Source organism: Stenella coeruleoalba (assembly GCF_951394435.1).
Source record: "Stenella coeruleoalba genome assembly, chromosome: 3".
NCBI lineage: Eukaryota > Metazoa > Chordata > Mammalia > Artiodactyla > Delphinidae > Stenella > Stenella coeruleoalba.
The window spans coordinates 119,355,255-119,375,095 of record NC_137148.1 but is presented as its reverse complement, the minus strand read 5'-3'; the positions used below and the strand labels follow the sequence as shown (position 1 = coordinate 119,375,095).

The 19,841-nt window shown below is 46.0% G+C and overlaps 1 protein-coding gene across 2 annotated transcripts in view; it reads right to left on the bottom strand.

Moving 5' to 3' along the window:
• ARHGAP26 (Rho GTPase activating protein 26) overlaps positions 1-19,841 on the bottom strand; it is a 479,421-nt gene that overhangs the window by 4,008 nt on the left and 455,572 nt on the right. The window contains exons 21-22 of one of the 2 annotated variants that reach the window (XM_079916182.1): positions 11,800-12,075; positions 5,916-6,007 (exon numbers count right to left, since the gene is read on the bottom strand). In XM_079916182.1, coding sequence (XP_079772308.1) covers positions 5,916-6,007; positions 11,800-12,075 — 368 coding nt within the window. The remainder of the gene's footprint in view (positions 1-5,915; positions 6,008-11,799; positions 12,076-19,841) is intronic. The other variant, XM_079916183.1, reaches the window with a different exon arrangement.

Below are 19,841 nucleotides of genomic sequence, written 5' to 3'. Positions count from 1 at the left end.
CCCCTCTGGTGAATTATGATGACAGAAGCGAACACGCTACAAATGATGACCGGGAAACAGCTGTGGACTCAGAGAGTTAAATATTTATTGACTCACTCGGACCTAAGGATCCTAGCTTGTATTATTATCATCCCTATTTTACAGATGAGAAAATTAAGGCTCAGAGAGGTAAATTAATTTATTCAGGCTCCCAACGGTAGACCCAGAATTTGAATCCAGCTTGCTTGGTCCCAGAGACCAAGCCCTTTTCCACTACATTATGCCTCTATCCAACCAGAGAATGGGATCCTTGAGGGTAAGAATGATGATGCTCATGGGGAGCACATACTGAGCAGTGGGCCCTTTGCTAAGTGCTTCCTCTGCATCCCCTCTTTCCATCTTCAGAAGGACTATGGAGTTGGTTCTATTATCCTCATCTTACTGATGAGAAACTGAGGCTCAGAGAAGTGAAGCATCTTGCCCCAAATTACACAGCTGGTAGACGATGGAGGTGGATCTGAACTCAGGACAGCTGACCCTAGGGTCTGTGGTCTTAAGCACTACCACTTTGGCCTAGCCTAAGGCTCTGGACATCGAGGATGCTCATCGTAAGTACTTGTTGGGTTGAATCGCACCAATGTCCAACCTTCTGAATTGCACCAGTGTCCCATGTGCTATATAAACACACAAGGTGTTGCAGTGAGCTGCCTGGGCAGCTCTCCAGCCCAGCAGGCATATAATAAATATAAGCTGCTGCTGACACGGGCGTGCTTCCTGCCAACTACTCTCTCTCAGCTCAATCCATATACACTCCATACACCCCTGCACAGGCAACTCATGCTCTCCCCGCTCCTTCGCTCACGGTGCACAAGGAACAAGTGTGTGACTGAGATCTCTAACGGCGGGCTGCCCCACAGGGAAGTAGCACTGGCTGGAACAGGTGCAGACCCCCGTGTAGTTGAACGCATGGGCTCATTTAACAAACGTTCATTCAGCACCTACCACGAGCCACACACTGTGCTAGGTCCCTGCACATAGGATAGAACAAGCAGAGGAGATTGTGCTCTTGGGGAGGGACCATCTACAGTAAGTAAGCACGTAATTGTAGGTAGTGATGAGGGGAAGGAAAGAGACTGGGATAGGGAAGTGGGTGGGTGGCCAAGAGTTCGAAAAGCTAAAACCCAAGTCATCCACAGAAGCCAGCCAGGCAGTGGGTAGTGCAAGTGTAAAGGCCCCAAGATGGGGAGAAGCTTGTTGTGATTTCAGAACAGTGGTGTGTAAGTTTTTCTTAAAAAGCCGGCTCGTCAATGTGTAACTACTCAACTCTGCCACTGTCTTGCTATAGATAATATGTAAACACAAAGGCGTGAGTGGCTGTGTTCCAGTGAAGCTCTGTTTACAAAAGCAGGCAGCGGGCTGGATTTCACTGGCCGGTCATAGTTTGCCAGCCTTATTCGAGAACATAAAGAAGGCCTGGGAGGCTGCTCTGTATCAAGGGAGGGTGAGAGGGGGCCACACGGCAGGGGCGGGACCTGCAGGTCCTTGTCAATAATTCTAAGAACAACAGGAGGCAAGATAACATGATGTGACTTCCATTTCTCAAAGATCAATCTGGCTGCTGTGTAGAGCCTGGGTTATGGGGTAAGAGTGGACGCAGCAAGACCAGTGAAGCAGCTGGTGGAAATGCCCGGGGGAGACATGGAGAGGCTGGGGAGGCTGAAAGACTCCGCCGAGGAACTCTCTGGGAACCCCGCTGCCTGAGATATCCTTTATCAGCAAAGGAAACCCAGGGCAGCCCTGCTGTGCACTCACACTGCACCTGGTACCCCAGCAATGAAGGATCCAGCCCATGTCAGTTCTTGATAAAAGTATCCCAAGAACCCAATTTTAGTGAACGCCATGTGAATATTCCCGGTATCACTAATCATGTTGCTTCTAGATGACTAATGTTCCTGAGAACGTGAGTTATTTTTCTTTCCAGTTACTGTATGAGGTGCTCTTGGTGAAATGGCCAGTTTCCTAGTATATTGGCAAGGGCTGACACTGGAGTTATTTCTGAGTATTGCACAGCCATTGCCCACTGCACAAAGTCCAAGAGCTGACGGAGCAGCCTCTCCAGATTCACAGCGGGCCCCTGGAATCCAGAGGCTTGGAGATTAATCATTACGAACAACAGACTTTCCCCTCAAGGTGCCCCTCCCTCTTCCTCCTCCTCCTTTCTGCTTCTTGATCCTGAAAAAAGACAAGACACACACACACACACACACACACTCACTCACTCACTCACTCACTCACTCACTCTAACTGTCATTAGGAAACTTTCTTCTGATTGGTCTGATGATTTAATCTGACAGCTACAGAGCATCCAACTTATATCGTCCTTACCTGGAATCTTCAGCAACAAATTACCGAGAGAGAACAAGGAAAAAGATCTCTCTAACACGTGAATAGTGCTTTCTCCCTTTAATGCCCGATTACTCCTAAAGAGGTGAAGGGATGGGGAAAGTAGGGTCGAGGTAGTATTTTCTAAAACTTGGACATCATAAAATATTACCAGCCAACCAGTCTGAAATCTGGATGGACATTTTGTCAGATCCTTCTTCGACTGCAGCTCAGTCAACACTGTGAGGTGTTGTCTTTGGGGCTTAATTTGGCCTTTTGCTCTTCAGGGAATTGGAAAAGGTCACTGGCATTGCTAGTTAAAAAGAAACTAGTGTCAATGAACGCTGCCCCTGGAGACCATGGGAAGGCGGGGTAAGGCCTCTGACTCTCTCCTGCTCTCATCTGTCCTTGTAGGATTTATGACAATTACTGAGTGGAGGGGCGGGAGTAGTAACAGAACCTGCTGGGAAGGAAAGGACTTGGCAGTTAAAAATCAAGTGTCTTTTAATTTCTTTTTTTGGTTAGCTACTTAAACCACTTCAAAAAAGGAGACTTAAAAACTGAAGAAGGTGGGAATGCCAAATGGTGCAACCCCTCTAGAAATCAGTTGGGCAGTTTCTCCAACAGTTAAACCTAGAGTTACCATATGACCCAGCAAGCCCATGCCTTGGTGTATCACCAAGAGAACGGAAAGCCTACGTCCCCACAAAAACTTGTATGCATGTGTCTATAGCAGCATTACTTATAACAGCCAAAAAGTGGAAACAATCAATATGTCCATCAATCAATGAATGGATAGACAAAACGTGGTATATCCATCCAATGGAATATTACTCATCAATAAAAAGGAATGAGGTTCTGAGGCTTACTACAGCACGGATGACACTGGATATAGTGCAAAGCAAAAGAAGTCAGTTACAAAGACCATGTACTGTATAATTCCACTCACATGAAACATCCAGAGCAGGCAAATTTACAGTGACAGAAAGCAGACTAGTGGTTGCCTAGGTGGCATGGAGTAGGGTTGGGGTAAATGGGGCATGACTGCTAAAGGGAACAGGGTTTCTTTGGGGGTGAGGAAGATACTGTGGAATTAGATAGTGATGATGGTTGCACAACTTGAAATGTACTAAAACCCACTGAACTGTACATTTTAAGTGGGCAACTTGTATGGTATGTGGTTACCTCAATAAAGCTCTTTAAAAAACGGAAGAAGGCTGTGCTCAGGAAGAGGAGTCCCAAACAAGCCACACACACACACACACACACACACACACACACACACACAGACCTTCTGAGAGCTTAAACCAACTCTTCCCCCGGGATCGGGGGTCCTTTGTGTTGTCAGAGTGAAGAGCTGATAGGAACACGGCAGTCCCTTGCCCATGGGAGTAGTGGACTGTGGTTTAGAGGACAGACCTTTAAGCTCTGGACTCGCCTGTAGATGTAGGCATCTCTCAAATATTGCTCACTGGTAGGCAGAAGACCCTCCCCTGTCGACAGCATAGGACACAGAGCCTGTGCATGCACCCACTCTGATTCGTCTGCCGTGAGAACTGTGTCATGTTATGGCTGGGCAGTGACTCTCCCACATGGGCCTGTTCAGGGGACACTCTCCAAGGACATGGTCTTGGACAGCCTTCAGGGGACCCACTCCTACAGGTGTGCCAGGACCTAAAAGCTCTAGCTGCTGACAGGAGAGGCAGTTGGGCTGGCTGTTTGTACGCTTTGATTTTTAAAGGACCCAAAAGAAAGTCAGTGGAACAAAGGTTTAAGGACAGTGCTTTAGAGGCTCTGAGAACCCTAAGTGAGGATGCAGGCCCAGAAGGCCACACGCAGTTGTAGGCTCATCCCCAGCCCTGCTGGCTCAGAAAGTCGAGGTCTGCCGAGTGGGACCTGGGAATCCCCCAGGTGCTCTGTGACCTCTTTCCTCTTCTGTCTACCCATATGCCTGATTACTCTCTCTGCCATGCTGAATGCAGGGGCTGGCCACACAGGTGGGCAGTCCCTTTGCATACGGATGCAGTCAAGGCTGTTCCCCAGGAGCCCATCTCTGCTCTGGCTGGGACCTCAGGGCCCTTACAAATAACCAGGACCCAGGGTGTCTAGGTGCAGTACCTACTGCCCAGCTGGGCTGTAGCAGCTAAAAAGGAAAAACTGTCACTGTGAACGATCAGAGCATCAGGGTCTTTTTCTGACATGGACGTAACGAAATGATGGTCATCATCGTAACAATAACAACACACCGAAAGCTTAATATGTGTTGAGTACTATTTTAAACGTGTGATGCACACTACCTCAATTTTCTCTCAAAACTGTCTGGTATCTTTCTATGACAGAGGAGAGGACTGAGGCACAGAGAGGTTAAGTCACTGCTTGAGGTCACACAGAATCAAGTGGTCAAGCCAGGGCCTGCGCTGCGGTGGCCTGAATCTAGAGTTCAGGCTCTCCGGTGCTACATGGGAGCCTTGGCTGCCCTGCATTTCTGGGTCTCAGGCGGGTGGTAGGAGACACGGTCCCGACCTGGGTGGGACCGCGCAGCCGTGATGGGAAAGGAACACTGGGTAGTGTGCACTCACCCCTGCCAGGGAACCCTGCCCCACCCCACCTGAGGTCAAGAAGGGGGGCCCAGAAAATGTCCAGTTCCTGAAACCAGACAGCTGGTTTTTGCTTCCTCCTTTGAGCAAAACAAACAGACCCTTTCACCCAGGGATCCAGAAGGATTAACCCCAAAGGAGAACTACATCTGGAGGAAATCTCAACTGTAACAGAAACTTGGGCCTTTCCCCAGAATCCTGATATTTCTTGTAGGCAGATAATAAGTTATGGCAAATTATAACAACAATTCCATCAAATTGCATTTTGAAAAATATTCCTTTTTTTTTTTTTTTTTTTTTTAGGGAGGAAAACAAACAAATGATGCATGAAGCAAGTCCCAGGCTCACGGGGCAAGTGCTCCGAATCCACTTTCCCATCAGGATGCCTGTGCACCAGCTGGTGCCTGGCAGGGCTGGTTCCACTGTGGGGTCATCCACCCGCTCCCGGCAGCTGGGGGAGGACGAGCAGGAATGCAGCGCAGCTTATCTGCCCGGAGCTCACCCAATGCCCCACCGTCTCAGAAACAGGCCTCTCCTGCCGTGGACAGTGAATCCCACCGAACCCAAGGCTGGGCACAGACCCTGCGGCTTTAGCCTCCTCCCTGAGCTTCTGACCACTCGCAGGATCCCCGTTCTCCACTCCTTCGTCTCCTCCCTCCGTCCAGCCCCCAGATGCTCAAAGCCTGTGCAGGTACCATCCCATTTCATGCCCACAACACCTCGATGACACTGGCTCTGTCACAGTGAGGAGGTGATTCCACGCGTCCTCTTTTTTTTTTTTTTTTTCACTCGTCCTCTTTTGATAGTGGCCCCTAAAGCTCTGCCGCTGCTCTGTTATTTTGGGAAAAGACACCCCACCCCACCCCATGCTCCTTTTTAGTCTTACCTGTTCTGTTGAGATTTTCCTTAGGTAGAAAGGAACTTTGACAACTCCAGTGATTTATTTGAGAAACTCACCATTATCGAAGACCGTCCCTGCCGTGAATGAGAGCTCTGAGTCGTGTTCCGCTTTGCAGGCATATAAGGCTTTTGCCTTCCGGAACGGTGTGCTGGGGGAAAGCAGTTTATTTAGCATTTTTCAAAAACCCTCTGAAAGATATTTAATCTCTCTTCCTCCCCCTTCCCTGCAAGCCACCGAGCCTTCTCTCACGGGAAGAGCCTGACAAGGCAGTCAGATGGCAAAACACGAGGTGGAAAAGTTGCAAAGGTCACCAGAGCAGAAACGAGAAATATGCAGAGGACAGCCATAAGCCTGGAAAAACCACACTTCTCGTGGGCTCACCTTGTGCCAAGTTTAAACCTGACTTGTAGGAGCTGAACGGTGGGAGGGCAGGCTGGACCCCATTTCTGGAGCAGGACTAGCTAGGGGGGGGCAGTGGAGGCAGGAAAGAACCCCTAACTCTGGAGAACACTCGCAGCAGACCCTGCTGAAAGCGGCCAGTGCTCGGTGAGTCAAAAGGAGAAATTCTAGCAAAGCCAGGTTTCAGCTCCAGGCCCCGGGCTGACGTTGGCTCTCCCACATGTTACTTATTTCTCATTGGGCTGGTGGAGCAGGTTTCCAGAGCTGCAACTCCCGGAACCCCAGGGTAGGGCAGGGAGCAGACAAGGTGTGGGTGTGAGCGGTTACACACGTGTGCGTATGAGCATACGTGTGCACTCGTGTGGGGAGGAAGAAGGGAGAGGGGGCATGATGCAATTTTCTTGTGCCTTTCTCATCCCAGGAGTGCTGACAGCCACACTCACTGCGAATCAGAATCACTTTAAAAAACGCAGATGTCTGGGTTCTACCCTGACTTGCAGATATCAGTATTTTTATAAAGCTCTCCAAGTGACTCTCATGAGCAACCAGGGCTGAGAACCATCCTTCCAGAGCAGGGGCTGGCAAACTCCTTCTGTAAAGGGCCAGACAGTAAATATTTTAGGCTTCATGGGCCGTATGGTCTCTGTTGCATTTACTCAACTCTGCATTGTAGCACGAAAGCAGCCACAGGCAACATGTAAATGAATGAGTGTGGCTGCGTTCCACCAAAACTTTACTTACAAAACACGGGGGGCAGCCGGATTTGACCTAACGGCTGCAGATTGCTAACCCACATTCTAGAGTGCAAGTCGCAAGTACTGGTAAATCAATTTTTGCTTTGATATCCAACCAGTCCCAAATGAGCTATGGACTTCTCAAGGGTCACAAGAAAAATGACATTTAGCAGTCAAAAGTTGGCTCTTTATTTGCTGAAAGCAATCTCTCTCTCCCTCAAAGCCAGCACATTTAGGGGCTCTAGGGCGGAGTAACAAAAGAGGAAGTAGGTCCTCTGGGTTAGACAATTATTCAAGGGATATATATTATTTGCTTTCTCTTTATTTGGCTAATGGAGAGCCTCAACGACCCAGGGACGCTAAACCTTCATGGCGCATTTATTTCTAGTGGCTGAATGAGTTTTAGCTGAGCCATGGTTGGTCTCAGGTAAATCCAGAAAGGGTCAGAAGAGGCAGGGCACTTCGGATCCTTATGGAACTGATGCTCTGGAGTCACCAAGTCCAGCTTCCCTCTGGGAAAGAGAAGCCATGGATGTTTGGAAACCTATACCAGGGCCAGAAACCTAAAACTTTTAGCCTTGGTTCCATGAAAATTGAAGGAAAGATGACTTAAAGGGTCTGTTGTACAGATAAATGGTTATCCAGAATTTGTTGCCAGGGTACGGTTTACTGGTGTTCTCGCTGGTCTTCTAGTAGCCAGGAAATGATAACTGGGTGGGAGAAAACTGGGAAAGTGGGAGAACACGAAGTGGGTTCGCTGGTAGTGAAGGGAAAAAGAGTCTTTAGGACATAACAGCTCCAACTAGAAACCAGCTCCTCCTGTGTACTTATCATTAATGTCACAATCAAGTTCAGGACAAGGGGCACATTCTGTGATCTAACTAAACCAAGTCTGTGTGTTGGCCAGCAAGGGCCAAACAGCCAATGCGCCGCTAAAATTTTGTTTTTGTTTTTGTTTTTGTTTTTGGAGGGAGTAGGGAACAGGGAGGAGGAGTCATCTGGCTGTGAAACGCGTTAAAACAGCCAAAACTCCGTACGGACAGGCAAGTGGAGCCTGTGATGACATGGAAGGTGGAAGGAGAATTCAGTAGCCATGAGCCAGGGTCACTGTCCCTTGAGGATGGGGAGAGGGCACAGGGACCAGGGACGGGGAGATAAAAGGTGAGGTGAAAATCATCTGAGGCAAGCCTCCTCCGGCTGGATTTTCACAGAGGTTACTTATTAACCTCCTCAAATAAAGGGAATGGGACAAAACAGGGACAAGCCAGGGAAACCAACTGGGGTATCTGGCAGGAAGTAAGCAGAGGGAATGGCTCAAGTGCCCAAGATTATCATTCAGGAGGAGTAATTTTCCACTAATATCCGGTTTTAGGAATTTAATAATGATAACATTCAATAAAACAGTACATTAAAAATGAAAACAAAGGTCAGGAAAGAGCTTTTTTTTTTTTTCTTGCTTTTCTCTCAAATTGAGAGGTGACAGACAGTCTACAAGAAGGTCTTTTCCTCCGAGACTTCCTCCTGCCCCCTTGGGATGTGCACAGGAATGGGAAGGATGATAGAGGGGTGCTTAAAAAGGAGCTATTCCTGTTCCCCAGGACTAGGGTTGCCAAATAAGATACAAGGCATCTAGTTAAATTTGAACTTCAGATCAATGAGGAATACTATTTTAGTATGAGTATGTCCCAAATATTGCATGGGATATACTTATACTTAAAAAAAAATCATTTGCTGTTTACAATTCAAATGTAACTGGGTATTCTGTATTTTCATTTCATTTGCGAAATCTGGCAGCCCTACTCAGGGGAAAGTCTTCTCTTTGTAAAAGTTTGTCAGCCCGAGTCCTCCATCCCATGCCATACTCTCTCCCTATCAAAAGCCCTGAGCGGTTTGTGTTAGGTAGGGTTTCTACCAAAACAGATCCTGCTGGCACAGAGCTTTTGTTTGTAGGCTTTGGCTCTGATTAAAGAAATAAAAAAAAAATCCCCCCTAAGCATCTTTGGTTCTTGGGCTCCCTAGCTCCCTATTCTCTGCAAAGCATCTCCACACTGCACACAGAGAGCCTGAGGCGCCCGTGACTCTTCTGTGACAGCGCCCTTCAGACCTCAGCAGGGCCTTCAAGGGCATGAGCAAGCTTGGAACCTTCTGCTTGTTCATTGTTAATTTTCGCCTGTGAGCATGGCACAGGGCCAGGAAAAGCACTCAGAGGAGTTTCCCTCAATTGCCCTTGCAAAGCCTGCAGAATGACAACCCACTCTGCACTGCACAGGGAGCTGGGCTCAGCTAGACTGGCAGCGTGCGACAGCTTGATCATTTAGGCATAATTTCCAGGAGCCCCTGTGTGAATCCAAGTTATGAGTTCGGGGCTGGGAGCTTTTCTAGGGGAACAAGTGAAAGGAAAGGGAACTGCTCCTCCAGAGTCCCCTTTCTCTGCTGTGCTGTGAAAGGCATCTCCATTCCTGAGCTTGAACTAACAATGCTTTGGAGAGGGGAGACCAAGCCACTTCCAGAGGAGATGTTATACAGAAGTTCATGGGCCCATTAATCAGGTCTAACTAAGTTTTTATTTTTAAAAGCTCTGCCCAGGGAAGGAAATCTGAAGCTTCAGGATCTGGAAGCGGATTTGGGGGAACGGTTCGTTGGACCTGAATAATGGGTGTATGCCCCCACCTCTTGGCTGTATACTGCAACAGCAATCGGGGATTTTTGCCCTCTCTGTGGGCTAGCTCCCCAGCTGTGTCCCCATCCGTGCTCAGCTTGGCACACATGGTCAGCTCAGTGATAGCCAACTGCAAGCCCTACTCTGCCTTGCCTATTTCAAAAAGGCAGCTTCCTACAGGGCTGTGGAACAGCATCAACCAAATGGTGCCATTGTAAGGACGGCCAGAGTGAACAGTACTGTGTAACCATGAACCCAAACACACGGGGTGAGCAGATTCTATTGCCACTGTCCACTGCCAATCTGGAAATATCAATACTCTGGGAAAGGTGCAGCTCAAGAAGTAAAACCTGGAAATATCCTGGAAGATGGGAGTGGGGAGGTGGAGATACTGGAGAGGCAATAGGGCCCCAAAGCTTAGAGATATAAAAAAAGTGAATACCATCCAAGCAGAGTGCACTTCAGTTTTTTTAGCTGAATGATTCTACTGTCCTGAGTCCCCCAACCCATTCTGTCCAAGGGCCAATATTCTGAAGATTTTATTTCCTTTTGAACGAATTGAAGGGGCCACATTTTGGCTCTGGTTCAGGTCTCATGGGGCAATCAATGATCTAACCAGAATAGCCCGAACCATATCTGGCGTCCTAGAAAGTTAACATCTCCCAAAGTGCCTAGAATATACCTAAGAAATACTTAGGAAATAACTTGAGTGTCAGAAAAAGTATAATCTGAATTTTTACCTTATTCCCAGGGTGAGGATAAAACAATATAGTGAAAAGCTATCTTTTCCATCTTCAAGGGAAAAGCTAGACAGAAAACCTAGAGGAGCAGGTCAGGCTCTGGGGCCGGGAAACATGGAAACTTAAATTTGGGGCCACCCATGTGTTTGGAGGAAAGAATGCTGGTTGAGGGCAAGAAGTCCTGAATTCTGGATTGGATCTCATGAGTCATGTGACCATGCACAAGTCACTTCTCTGTGCCTTAGTTTTGTTTCTCTGTAATAGGGTTCAGGCCATTTCTTCTCATTCTCACACGAAGATAGAATGAAATGATAGATATGGAAGTGCCTGGAGGAGAATTAAGTTTATATATATATATATATATATATATATATATATATATATATATATATACACACACACACACACACACACACACATATACACACACATATCTACATATGTGTGTGTGTGTGTATATATTTATGTATGTATAAATAGCATGGGGTTTCTTTTTTTAAAAGTGAGACTCAGCTTTATAAATTATTTAAGACCCTATGCTGGGCCCACCCCTTAGGAAAAAAACAGCTATGAGAAAAGATGGATGAAAAATTACTGCCAAGGCCCAAAATACTTATGATGCTTCAACTGGGCTCTGCGTTTTGGTTGTCTGAAAGCAGAGATTAAGTTCGAGAGACACACATGCTCAGGACCTACATAGCAGAGGGATTCTTTTTCCTGGATTTAAACAGCTTCTTTTCTCCAAAAAACTCAAATGTAAAGAATTAAGTGTCATCAAAGCAGGGAAAAACTATAGCTTGGCCCCCGGGGGGAGGAACTAGGTCAACCCTCAGAATGAGGTGTCGCCTGTTCCCGTGAGAGCTAAGGGTTCACAACACGTGGAGACAGATGTAGGCTGCGAGCACCAAGCATTCCTGGGACTACATGGGAGGTGAGGAGGCAGCCACGAACAACTTAAAGAGAAACTGCTTCATATCCCAAGCCTTTACTCTGTGTTATATTCATCTCTCTCCCAACTGGTCTGGGTCTCATCAACTAGGTGTCAGTACACAAGGCTGAAAGCCCAACCCCACAGATAAATGTTGCCTGATGCTATCTGATAAAAATGAGGGAAGAAAAGGCCGGTACGTGTCTCAGCACTGCTCCCTTTGATATTATCTTATGCTAAAGCACAGAGAGCCCCATGGTTCAGAGAGTGATCCAAACAGGAGCCCATTCAAGAGGCACTCTCTCCCCAAACTCTAGGCATCACAGATAAATTCAGTAACCAGAGGAAGGGCTCAGAAGGGTGTGGAAAATGCCATGCTGGTTCATGCAAATAGTCCCTCCCAGCTTTGGTCTCTGAGGCTGGAATCCCTGCTCAGCTTTGGATAAGCAGGAACGGATTGGTCATCATCTGTGACTTTACCTGGAGTCTTCAAGAACCGCTTCTTCTGGCCTGTCAAAAAGCAAGTGCAGGTTTGGATGGCAGGGAACAAAGTTGACGAGGAGGCTGAACACTGCATGAAGAGAGGACCAAGCCAATGAGAGAACAACAGCAGCAACAGAAAAGCAAACAAACCCTGCAACAGACCTGATGGGGGATGAGTCGCTGGACGTGGATGAGGTGGGCATAGGGCTGGATGGCGCCGAAAACATGGGCCAAGATGGCGAGAGGGGTGAAGTTGGGCTTGGATTCGGGGGGCTGCAAGACATAACCACCAGAAAACTCGTCAGCACACAGGGAAACCACACGGGAGCACAGGAGGTTCAGGGGAGGCCAAATGACAGGGAGCTGGAGACCGGAGGAGCACTGAAACTGTCCTCAGTGCCAAGTCACATCTCTCCAGACCAAACTCCGTGTCTTCCAAGTAATGCCTGCTCTGGAACTCCTCGGAGTGTTAACATGTCTCTTCGCCCTGCAGAACAACTGCTTCCTAGGTGGCAGGAGCTTCCTCAATTGGGTCCATTGTGCCTTTGGCCATGGGTGAAAAAGGCCCTGAACCCACGTCCATGGGTTCCCACACCCACATCCTATCACCGACCTCCATCTGGGGCAGGGCTAGCTCATAACCAGCCTTCAGCTTCCACCGTGTGAGTGTTTTTAAAGTCGTGCCTCAGCAAAAATGACCATTCTTCTGGGCCACACAGGCCATTCCGCCAGGAAACAATTTCCTGTTTACATTTTTAACGAAACGGGCCGTGTGCCATTGGAGACCCGGAGAAGGACTGCGTTAGAAAAGTGATAGCGGATGGAGGACAGGGCTGGACACACACCTCTCAGGAGAGGGCATACAGCTATGCGCAGGGCATAGTTGTCCCTCTGAGGTTTGCTCTCCAGGCTTATTCTTTCTTTTTTCATGGATTTTGGGCATTTTGACGCTCAAAGAAAAAGTCTCAGATGGAAGGCAATGAAAAAATGAGGAACTGAAAGCTTAAATTTGTCATTTTGTTTTATTTTTTGATGGGTGGCTGATCAAAAGTTTGGAGAGGACAGGTTGAAATTACTCACTAAAATATGGTTTGTGGATTTTAACTAGTCACGCTAGCCCTTTGACTTATTTCCACAAATTACACAAATAAACATCTTAGTAACTCTGTAAAATTGCATTAAGCCACACATAGTGCAAACAAACATCAATGACTGAGAAAACAGCCCGGAAACCACCCAGCCACAACACCACCTGCAGCCCTGAGCCCCAGCCGGTGGCTGGGTTATGTGGCCCAAGCACTGTACAGAGGTGAAAATGACAGCAATCCGGTTCCAGGGGAACAGACTTTCTAAACATACTGGGATTTAGCAAGAACACATAAATGTCCTGCTGAATGAGACATCTTCAATTCAGAGGAGAGACTCAATAATGGCCTTAATTATCTACAGCTATAACATAAATTCCTATGGAAATATACAGTAAAAACCCATTGTGCGAGTTCATCAGATAACCTCGGACTCACTGAAAGAAACATTTATTAAATGTCACTATATGCATTATATTTCTAGAATACAAATTTCATGAGCAGGGATTTTTGTTTACTTTGTTTACTGCTGTATCTCCAATGCCTAAAACAGTGCCCAGTAGGATTTCAATAAATATTGAGTAAATTAATGAATCTCATTTAACCCAGCCATCTAGTCAAGAGGCACTATTATAATTCCCATTTCATAGATGTGGGAACTTGGGCCAATTTGAGGCTTGCTAGAAGATATCCAGGCTGTAAGCGTCAGGGCCGAGGTTCAGACCCCAGTGCCCTGGCTCCAAGCCCAGGGCTGTTGCCACCACAGTGTACCACCTCTGGGGTAGCAGGACTTGCTCTGATCCTCTAGGCTGTACCAAGCTTCTTTACAGACCCCGCCAGAGCACTAGAAACCTTAACCACTGATTTATGAGTTTCCTTTAGATGCCTACCACATTTGCAGGGGAAAACGGGAATGCAGCAACAGACAGGCCCAGCAAGACTCAACACATTGTAAATTCCAAGAAAATCCCCAATTCTGCCTCCAGTCTTGTGTGTGGTAGATTCCTATAGCAGATGGAATTCATACAACAGAAGAGACAGAATTCAAAGAGCATGGCTTTTTTCTCTTCGCCTCAATTATTCCAGCAATAACTACTTATTGAACACATTGTGTGATCAAGACAGTAAGTGGTATACAGCTCAGCATTTACCAAGGTCCCCGACTTGATGAGCTTACAGTGTATTTGACAAGATGGGACAGATTAAAACACAACTGTAATATAAGACAGTAAGTAAGCTTCATCAGCTAAGGGATCAGTTACCCTATGATTAGTTTAATGCCTGCTCCCACACTTGATTCTGTCTTGGGTCCCGGAAGGAAGTGCTGCCTTATTTCTACTGGGCAGTCAGTCCTCGGTTAATCCACAACTGCAGCTGGTAAGAAGGGCCTCGCTTTCTGTCCCCTCCCTACAACTGCCCCCCCTAGATGGTGACCCAGTGGGCAAGGCCTGGCTATTCCAACTGCAGCCCAGCCTGGGAACCCAAATTCTGACCAGGGACAATCTGGAGGTTTATAAGAGCAGCCCAGGCCCAGAGGCCTGAACTAATCTGTTCCTTTGGTCAGTGGCCAACACAGGACAATTAAAAAGTCCTTAAGACCTTTTTTTTTTTTTTTTTTTTGAGTTTTCTTTTTAGTGGCTTTTCTAAGTAGGAAACACCTCCAGCTTCCTACCTCAAGTGTACCAAGAATCATGCCTTTGGCTAAAGGCATAGTTGGAAACATATTCTATGAACACAATGTGGGTTCTGAATGTTTTTTCACATCCCTGGATATCTAAGTGGTTCTTGGCCACTTAGCACATGGCTGAAATTATCTGGGGGTGCGCTTGGAATGCAGGACGTTCATAACGATTATAAGAAGATACTCTTCAATCTCCAGGTCCATTGCCATAGTATTAACTGTGAATTTTAAGAACTAATAGAATTTCATTTGTTTGCTTGTGTTTTGGTCATAGCAATAACATTTATTTGCCATAAAATAACCACAATCGAAAACTTATTACCACTATGCTTCAGTGTAACAGTAAAATGCATACTCCACAGTACTTCAATGATTTTTTAAACTACGGATTGGAATTATACTCTTTGTTAATTTGTGCTCCAGAGGCACGTCAACAAAACTCAACGTCAACAATACTACTGAACACTGTTATACACCACAATGACTGATGCCTGTAGCAACAGAATGACTGTAAACATATAAATGTTCCTCAAAGAAACAGAGAGCATATCATGTATCAGTTTTGATGCAACTTAGAGAACACACAGGTGGAAAATAAGATGCACAGGGATGACGATAATGGCCCAAGACTGTTTGTATAATCTTATACTCTGACCACAGAAGTGTCTGGCTATAGGTTACTTAAAGTGACAACAGCACTCCTAAAAAAATCCAAGACATGGGCTTCCCTGGTGGCGCAGTGGTTGAGAGTCCGCCTGCCGATGCAGAGGACACGGGTTCGTGCCCCGGTCCGGGAAGATCCCACATGCCGCGGAGCGGCTGGGCCCGTGAGCCATGGCTGCTGAGCCTGTGCGTCCGGAGCCTGTGCTCCGCAACGGGAGAGGCCACAACAGTGAGAGGCCCACGTACCGCAAAAAAAAAAAAAAAAAAAAATCCAAGACAAAACAAACTAAAAACGGCCAGCTTTGGTATTGACTCTGAAACCTCCAATATCGAATTCTCAAAGTCTCTTTCCATTAATGAGGACAAGGATAACAAATGATTGGTGTTAGGATAGGAGAAAATGATTTTATAACTACAATCTTAGCAGATGATCCCCTAAGGCTTCTCTACAACCTCAGAGTCCAGCTGAATGCCCTAGCACATTTTTCACCCTAAATATTCCTGGGGTCCTGCCAGGCCCCCCACATCAGGGCCCAACTATAGCAACAGCAGCTTAAACTTTAAGGAACACTTGTTGGCCTGGTTTGGGTTCAAGTGGAAGGCTTGCATCGGCTTTAGTTTGCTAGTCCACGGTGTCCTCAAAAGGAGTCACACAGCCCCAGCCAGTCCCTTTGACAGTGACTGGACAGGGAAGAAATAATAGTTTGGGAAGATAAGGCTCAAAGGCCTGGCAGCATGCTGGGATGTGGCTGAGTGTGCAAGTACAGTGTGTGGCAATATCATCAGCTTGACACCCTTCTGTGGTGACTCACTTGACTGATGGGGCATCTGGAGTACCAGCCAGGGCATGACTACCAGGCCGTGGACAGGGCTGTCCCAGCAGGCTCCCAATCTGATCACGGATGTGGCAGACCCTCTCATGGCTCCACAGCATGGGAGTGAAAAACCTGAGCTGGTATAAGATAAGCAGTCGGCAGACCATTAATCTTTAATTCTGATATGCAAAATTACAGATGGCTGTGTAGGAAACTGGGAAATATCACAAGAAAAGCAGTAAAATCACACATAATTTATACTGCTGATAATCACTGTTAACAGCTTGCCAAATTTCTTCACTTGTCTTGGGTGGGGTGGTGTTGCAGATAATACTACATACATAGTAGCGTATTTTTTTCACTTAAGTATTTTCTGATGTCATTAAGTAGCCTTTGATATATTTTAAAAACCATAAAACTCTTTTCCCACTAATGAGGCTAAAAATAACAAACAACTGACATTAGTTCAGAGAAAATAATCTTTAAAGTACAATCTTGGCAGATGACCCCCCTGAAGACCTCTCTACAAACCCCACAGTATTCTCAGACCTACAGGATAGTCTACTGTATGGTAAACCCTGATTTATGTACCCCTTTTCTTATTGTGTACATTCAGATTATCCCTCTTCGGCCATAGTACTGCAACTCACATTCTTGTAGAGGATCACTGCCTGTGTCTCCAATTGTTTCCTTAGCATAAATTCCTGGAAGTCAAATTAGTGAGTCAAAGGCTAGGAGCCTTTTTTAAGGGTCCTGATACATCCTAGCAAATGGCCTTGCAGAAAGGTTCGACTGAATTGCATTCCCACCAACAGCGTATGGGGGCTGCCCCTCCCCTCTCACCACGGCCCCACCAGCACAGAGAACGAGCAACTGAAAAAATCCGATGGACTTTTTTCCCCCAGCCCACAAAGGTTACCTTGGACTCTTCTCTTTCCCAGCATTTCCAATGGTAAAAACAAATACAACTCCTCTCCCGTGTCGTTTCCATCTGCAAGCAATGTTTAATTTTCTAAAGGGCATTCTGCCAAGAAGGTAGTGTGGGGAAGGAGACAGGCAGATGGTTAGAGAGACAGACAACCGCAGCCTGTGGGGGTGCTGAACCCCTGGCCATGTGGCGTGGCTGATCCAAGAGAAACAGGGAGTGGTGGGTGGCTGGCTCAGTCTAGGACTCTCAAAGACAGGGCTAGGTAGGAGGGACGAGGTACACATGGGGAGCCAAAGAGCGTCTCGCCAGCTGCGCAGTGTGGAGAGGTCACAAAACTGGCATCGACGTCTCTCTGCCAGGCAGTGGTCTGAGACCTACGGGCTGGGTTCCCGGTCACGGATCTCAGGCTTGACCTGAATGCTCACTTCCTCAGTCCCCTTTCCCCGTTAGGCCTAGAACGGGGATGGTGCTATTAAGTTCAAGGGGGACTGCCTGTATTTTTTTCTTCTTTCCCCCTATAATGAGAGAGGATAGAAAATTCCATGAAAACCTGTAAAGTCCCATCTTATCTAGTCCTGAATTAGTGACTTCTTCTTCCTTGGAAAATATCCCTTTATGTCTTGAGTTAAAGCACCACAAAAGGAGAGGGAAGATCAAACTCCAGTTGGGAAAACAGGGTCAAAAGGAGTCCTGGTAAGCTGGAGAGTGGTGAATCAGAGTAAATGACACAAAAACCAATTTCTACTTGTTGAAAATTTGAACGTATTCTTTACGTGTCCGCTGAAGCTTTTACAACACAGAAAGCCTATCTATGTCCTGAATTTTCAGTATGTGCTTCACGACTTTACAAGAGGAAAAGTCCACATGCCCCCAAGTTGCACTGCTCTGTATTCTTTTCTGACTCTTACAAGTATGCACAGTATTTACAGATTCTTTCCCCACATCTAATATAATTTAATACACATTTTTATTCAGATAATAACAGAGTCCTGATTCTTATTTTAATGAGACTAGCTGGTGAAATCCCCTTAAGGCCTAAGCAATTATATGCAATTGCTTTGAAAATAGTTTTTAAATAATTTGCTTTTAAAATAGCTTGACAAGTCTACAGGGCAGTGGTTCTGTTTTTCCAGCTTTTCAAAAAAATTTCTGAAGTTTAAGTTCCAAATAAGTTTCAAACTCAGATGGAGTATGTTGGAAAAGGCATATAATTCTGAGATTAAATAAAATCCAAAATCTTAGAATAGAGAATCTGTTATCCTTAAGGTTCCTCCAAGTCAATAAATCGAACCCTCTCATGCAGAATAACAAAGAAGTACAAGGTAGAGGAAACAACTCTGGATCGGAAGTAAAGATGCCTGGACAATGGTCTCAGTTCAACTGCTCACTGCAGGGGAAAAACCCTCAAGGGAAAGAAAGGACCAGCAGGGTAAATGGAACAGACGCCTCTATTGTGCTCTGTGCTGCACAATACTAATCGAGGGGAGTATTCTTTCCTCGTAATTAAACCTGAGGATAGCCCCTCAATCTTCTTCAAAATCACATTTCAGCTACATCAGAACTGGTTCTTAAAAAAAAATGTATTTACTTTCTTTCAACTAAATAACCTCACAATTTATGAAGTTATTTTTAAGGAAACGCAGAAGCGTTTGGGGAGCACTTCGAAGGGTCTATAAGGTGACATTTGCTACTTCAAAAGATTGGAACGGTTGCCGAGAAATCCCAGCATCTCCTTACTATACCGAGTGCAGTACAACTGTCATTCTCTATATAGTGAAGATATTGCAAAAACAAATGTATTCACTGTAACTGAAACAGAAGAGCAATAGTGCCACTAGATTCAATCCTCTACTATCCTGAGGCATAACTTAGGTTTGCTCTAAAGTCACCATTCTAATGCTGGGTGTGTTTAAACTAAGCTTAAAATTTACAAGCAAGAAACTGTAACTGCCTCAGGGGATTGAGAATGGGGACTGGGTACACAGGCACAGACTGGACATTCACTTTATATTTTACATTGGTTTATACTGTTTGAGTTTTTAAATCATAAGCCTATATTATTTTATAATAATAGTGGAAAGCACTCTTCTATAAATGGCACTAGGATAACTGGATATCTATATGGAAAAAGTGACACAACCTCTACCTCATATCATACCTAACAAATGATTTCCTGGTGTATTACAGGTCTAATTGCCAAAGGCAAACAATAAATGAGGGAATGCCTCTGAGAACTTGGGTTGGGATTTATCCAACAGGGCATAAAAAGCACTAAGCATAAAGGAAAATACTGATATACACGACTACATTAAAATAAGAAATTTTATGTATCAAAAGACAACCTTAAAAGAGAGTAAAAAGACAGCCTACAACATAAAAATACATAAGGGCACATACAAGACTATACACAGAACTCCTACTGATCAGTAAGAAAAAGGTAGACCACCAAGTGGGAAATGGGCAAGAAACTTGAGCAGGGACTTAGAAGAGAAAATGCAAAAGAAGGGGGCTCACCCTTTCTGTAATGCAGGAAGCGTAGATTAAAACCACAGTGAGATGATCCTGCTTACCTACCAGAACGACTAAGATAGCTAATATCAAAATGCTGAAAATACCAAGTGTTTACAAAACATGGAACAACTGCAATTCTTATGCTTTGCTGGAGGAGGGGTGCAAACTCCTCCACCCACTCTGGAAAACACTTTGGCCTTATCGAGCAGAAATGAAGCTATCATTCTCCATGACCTCACAGTTCATTCCCAGATGTATACCTAAAGCAGGGGTCCCCAAACCGGGACTGCACGCGGCCTGTTAGGAACCGGGCCGCACAGCAGGGGATGAGTGGCGGACGGGTGAGAGTGAAGCTT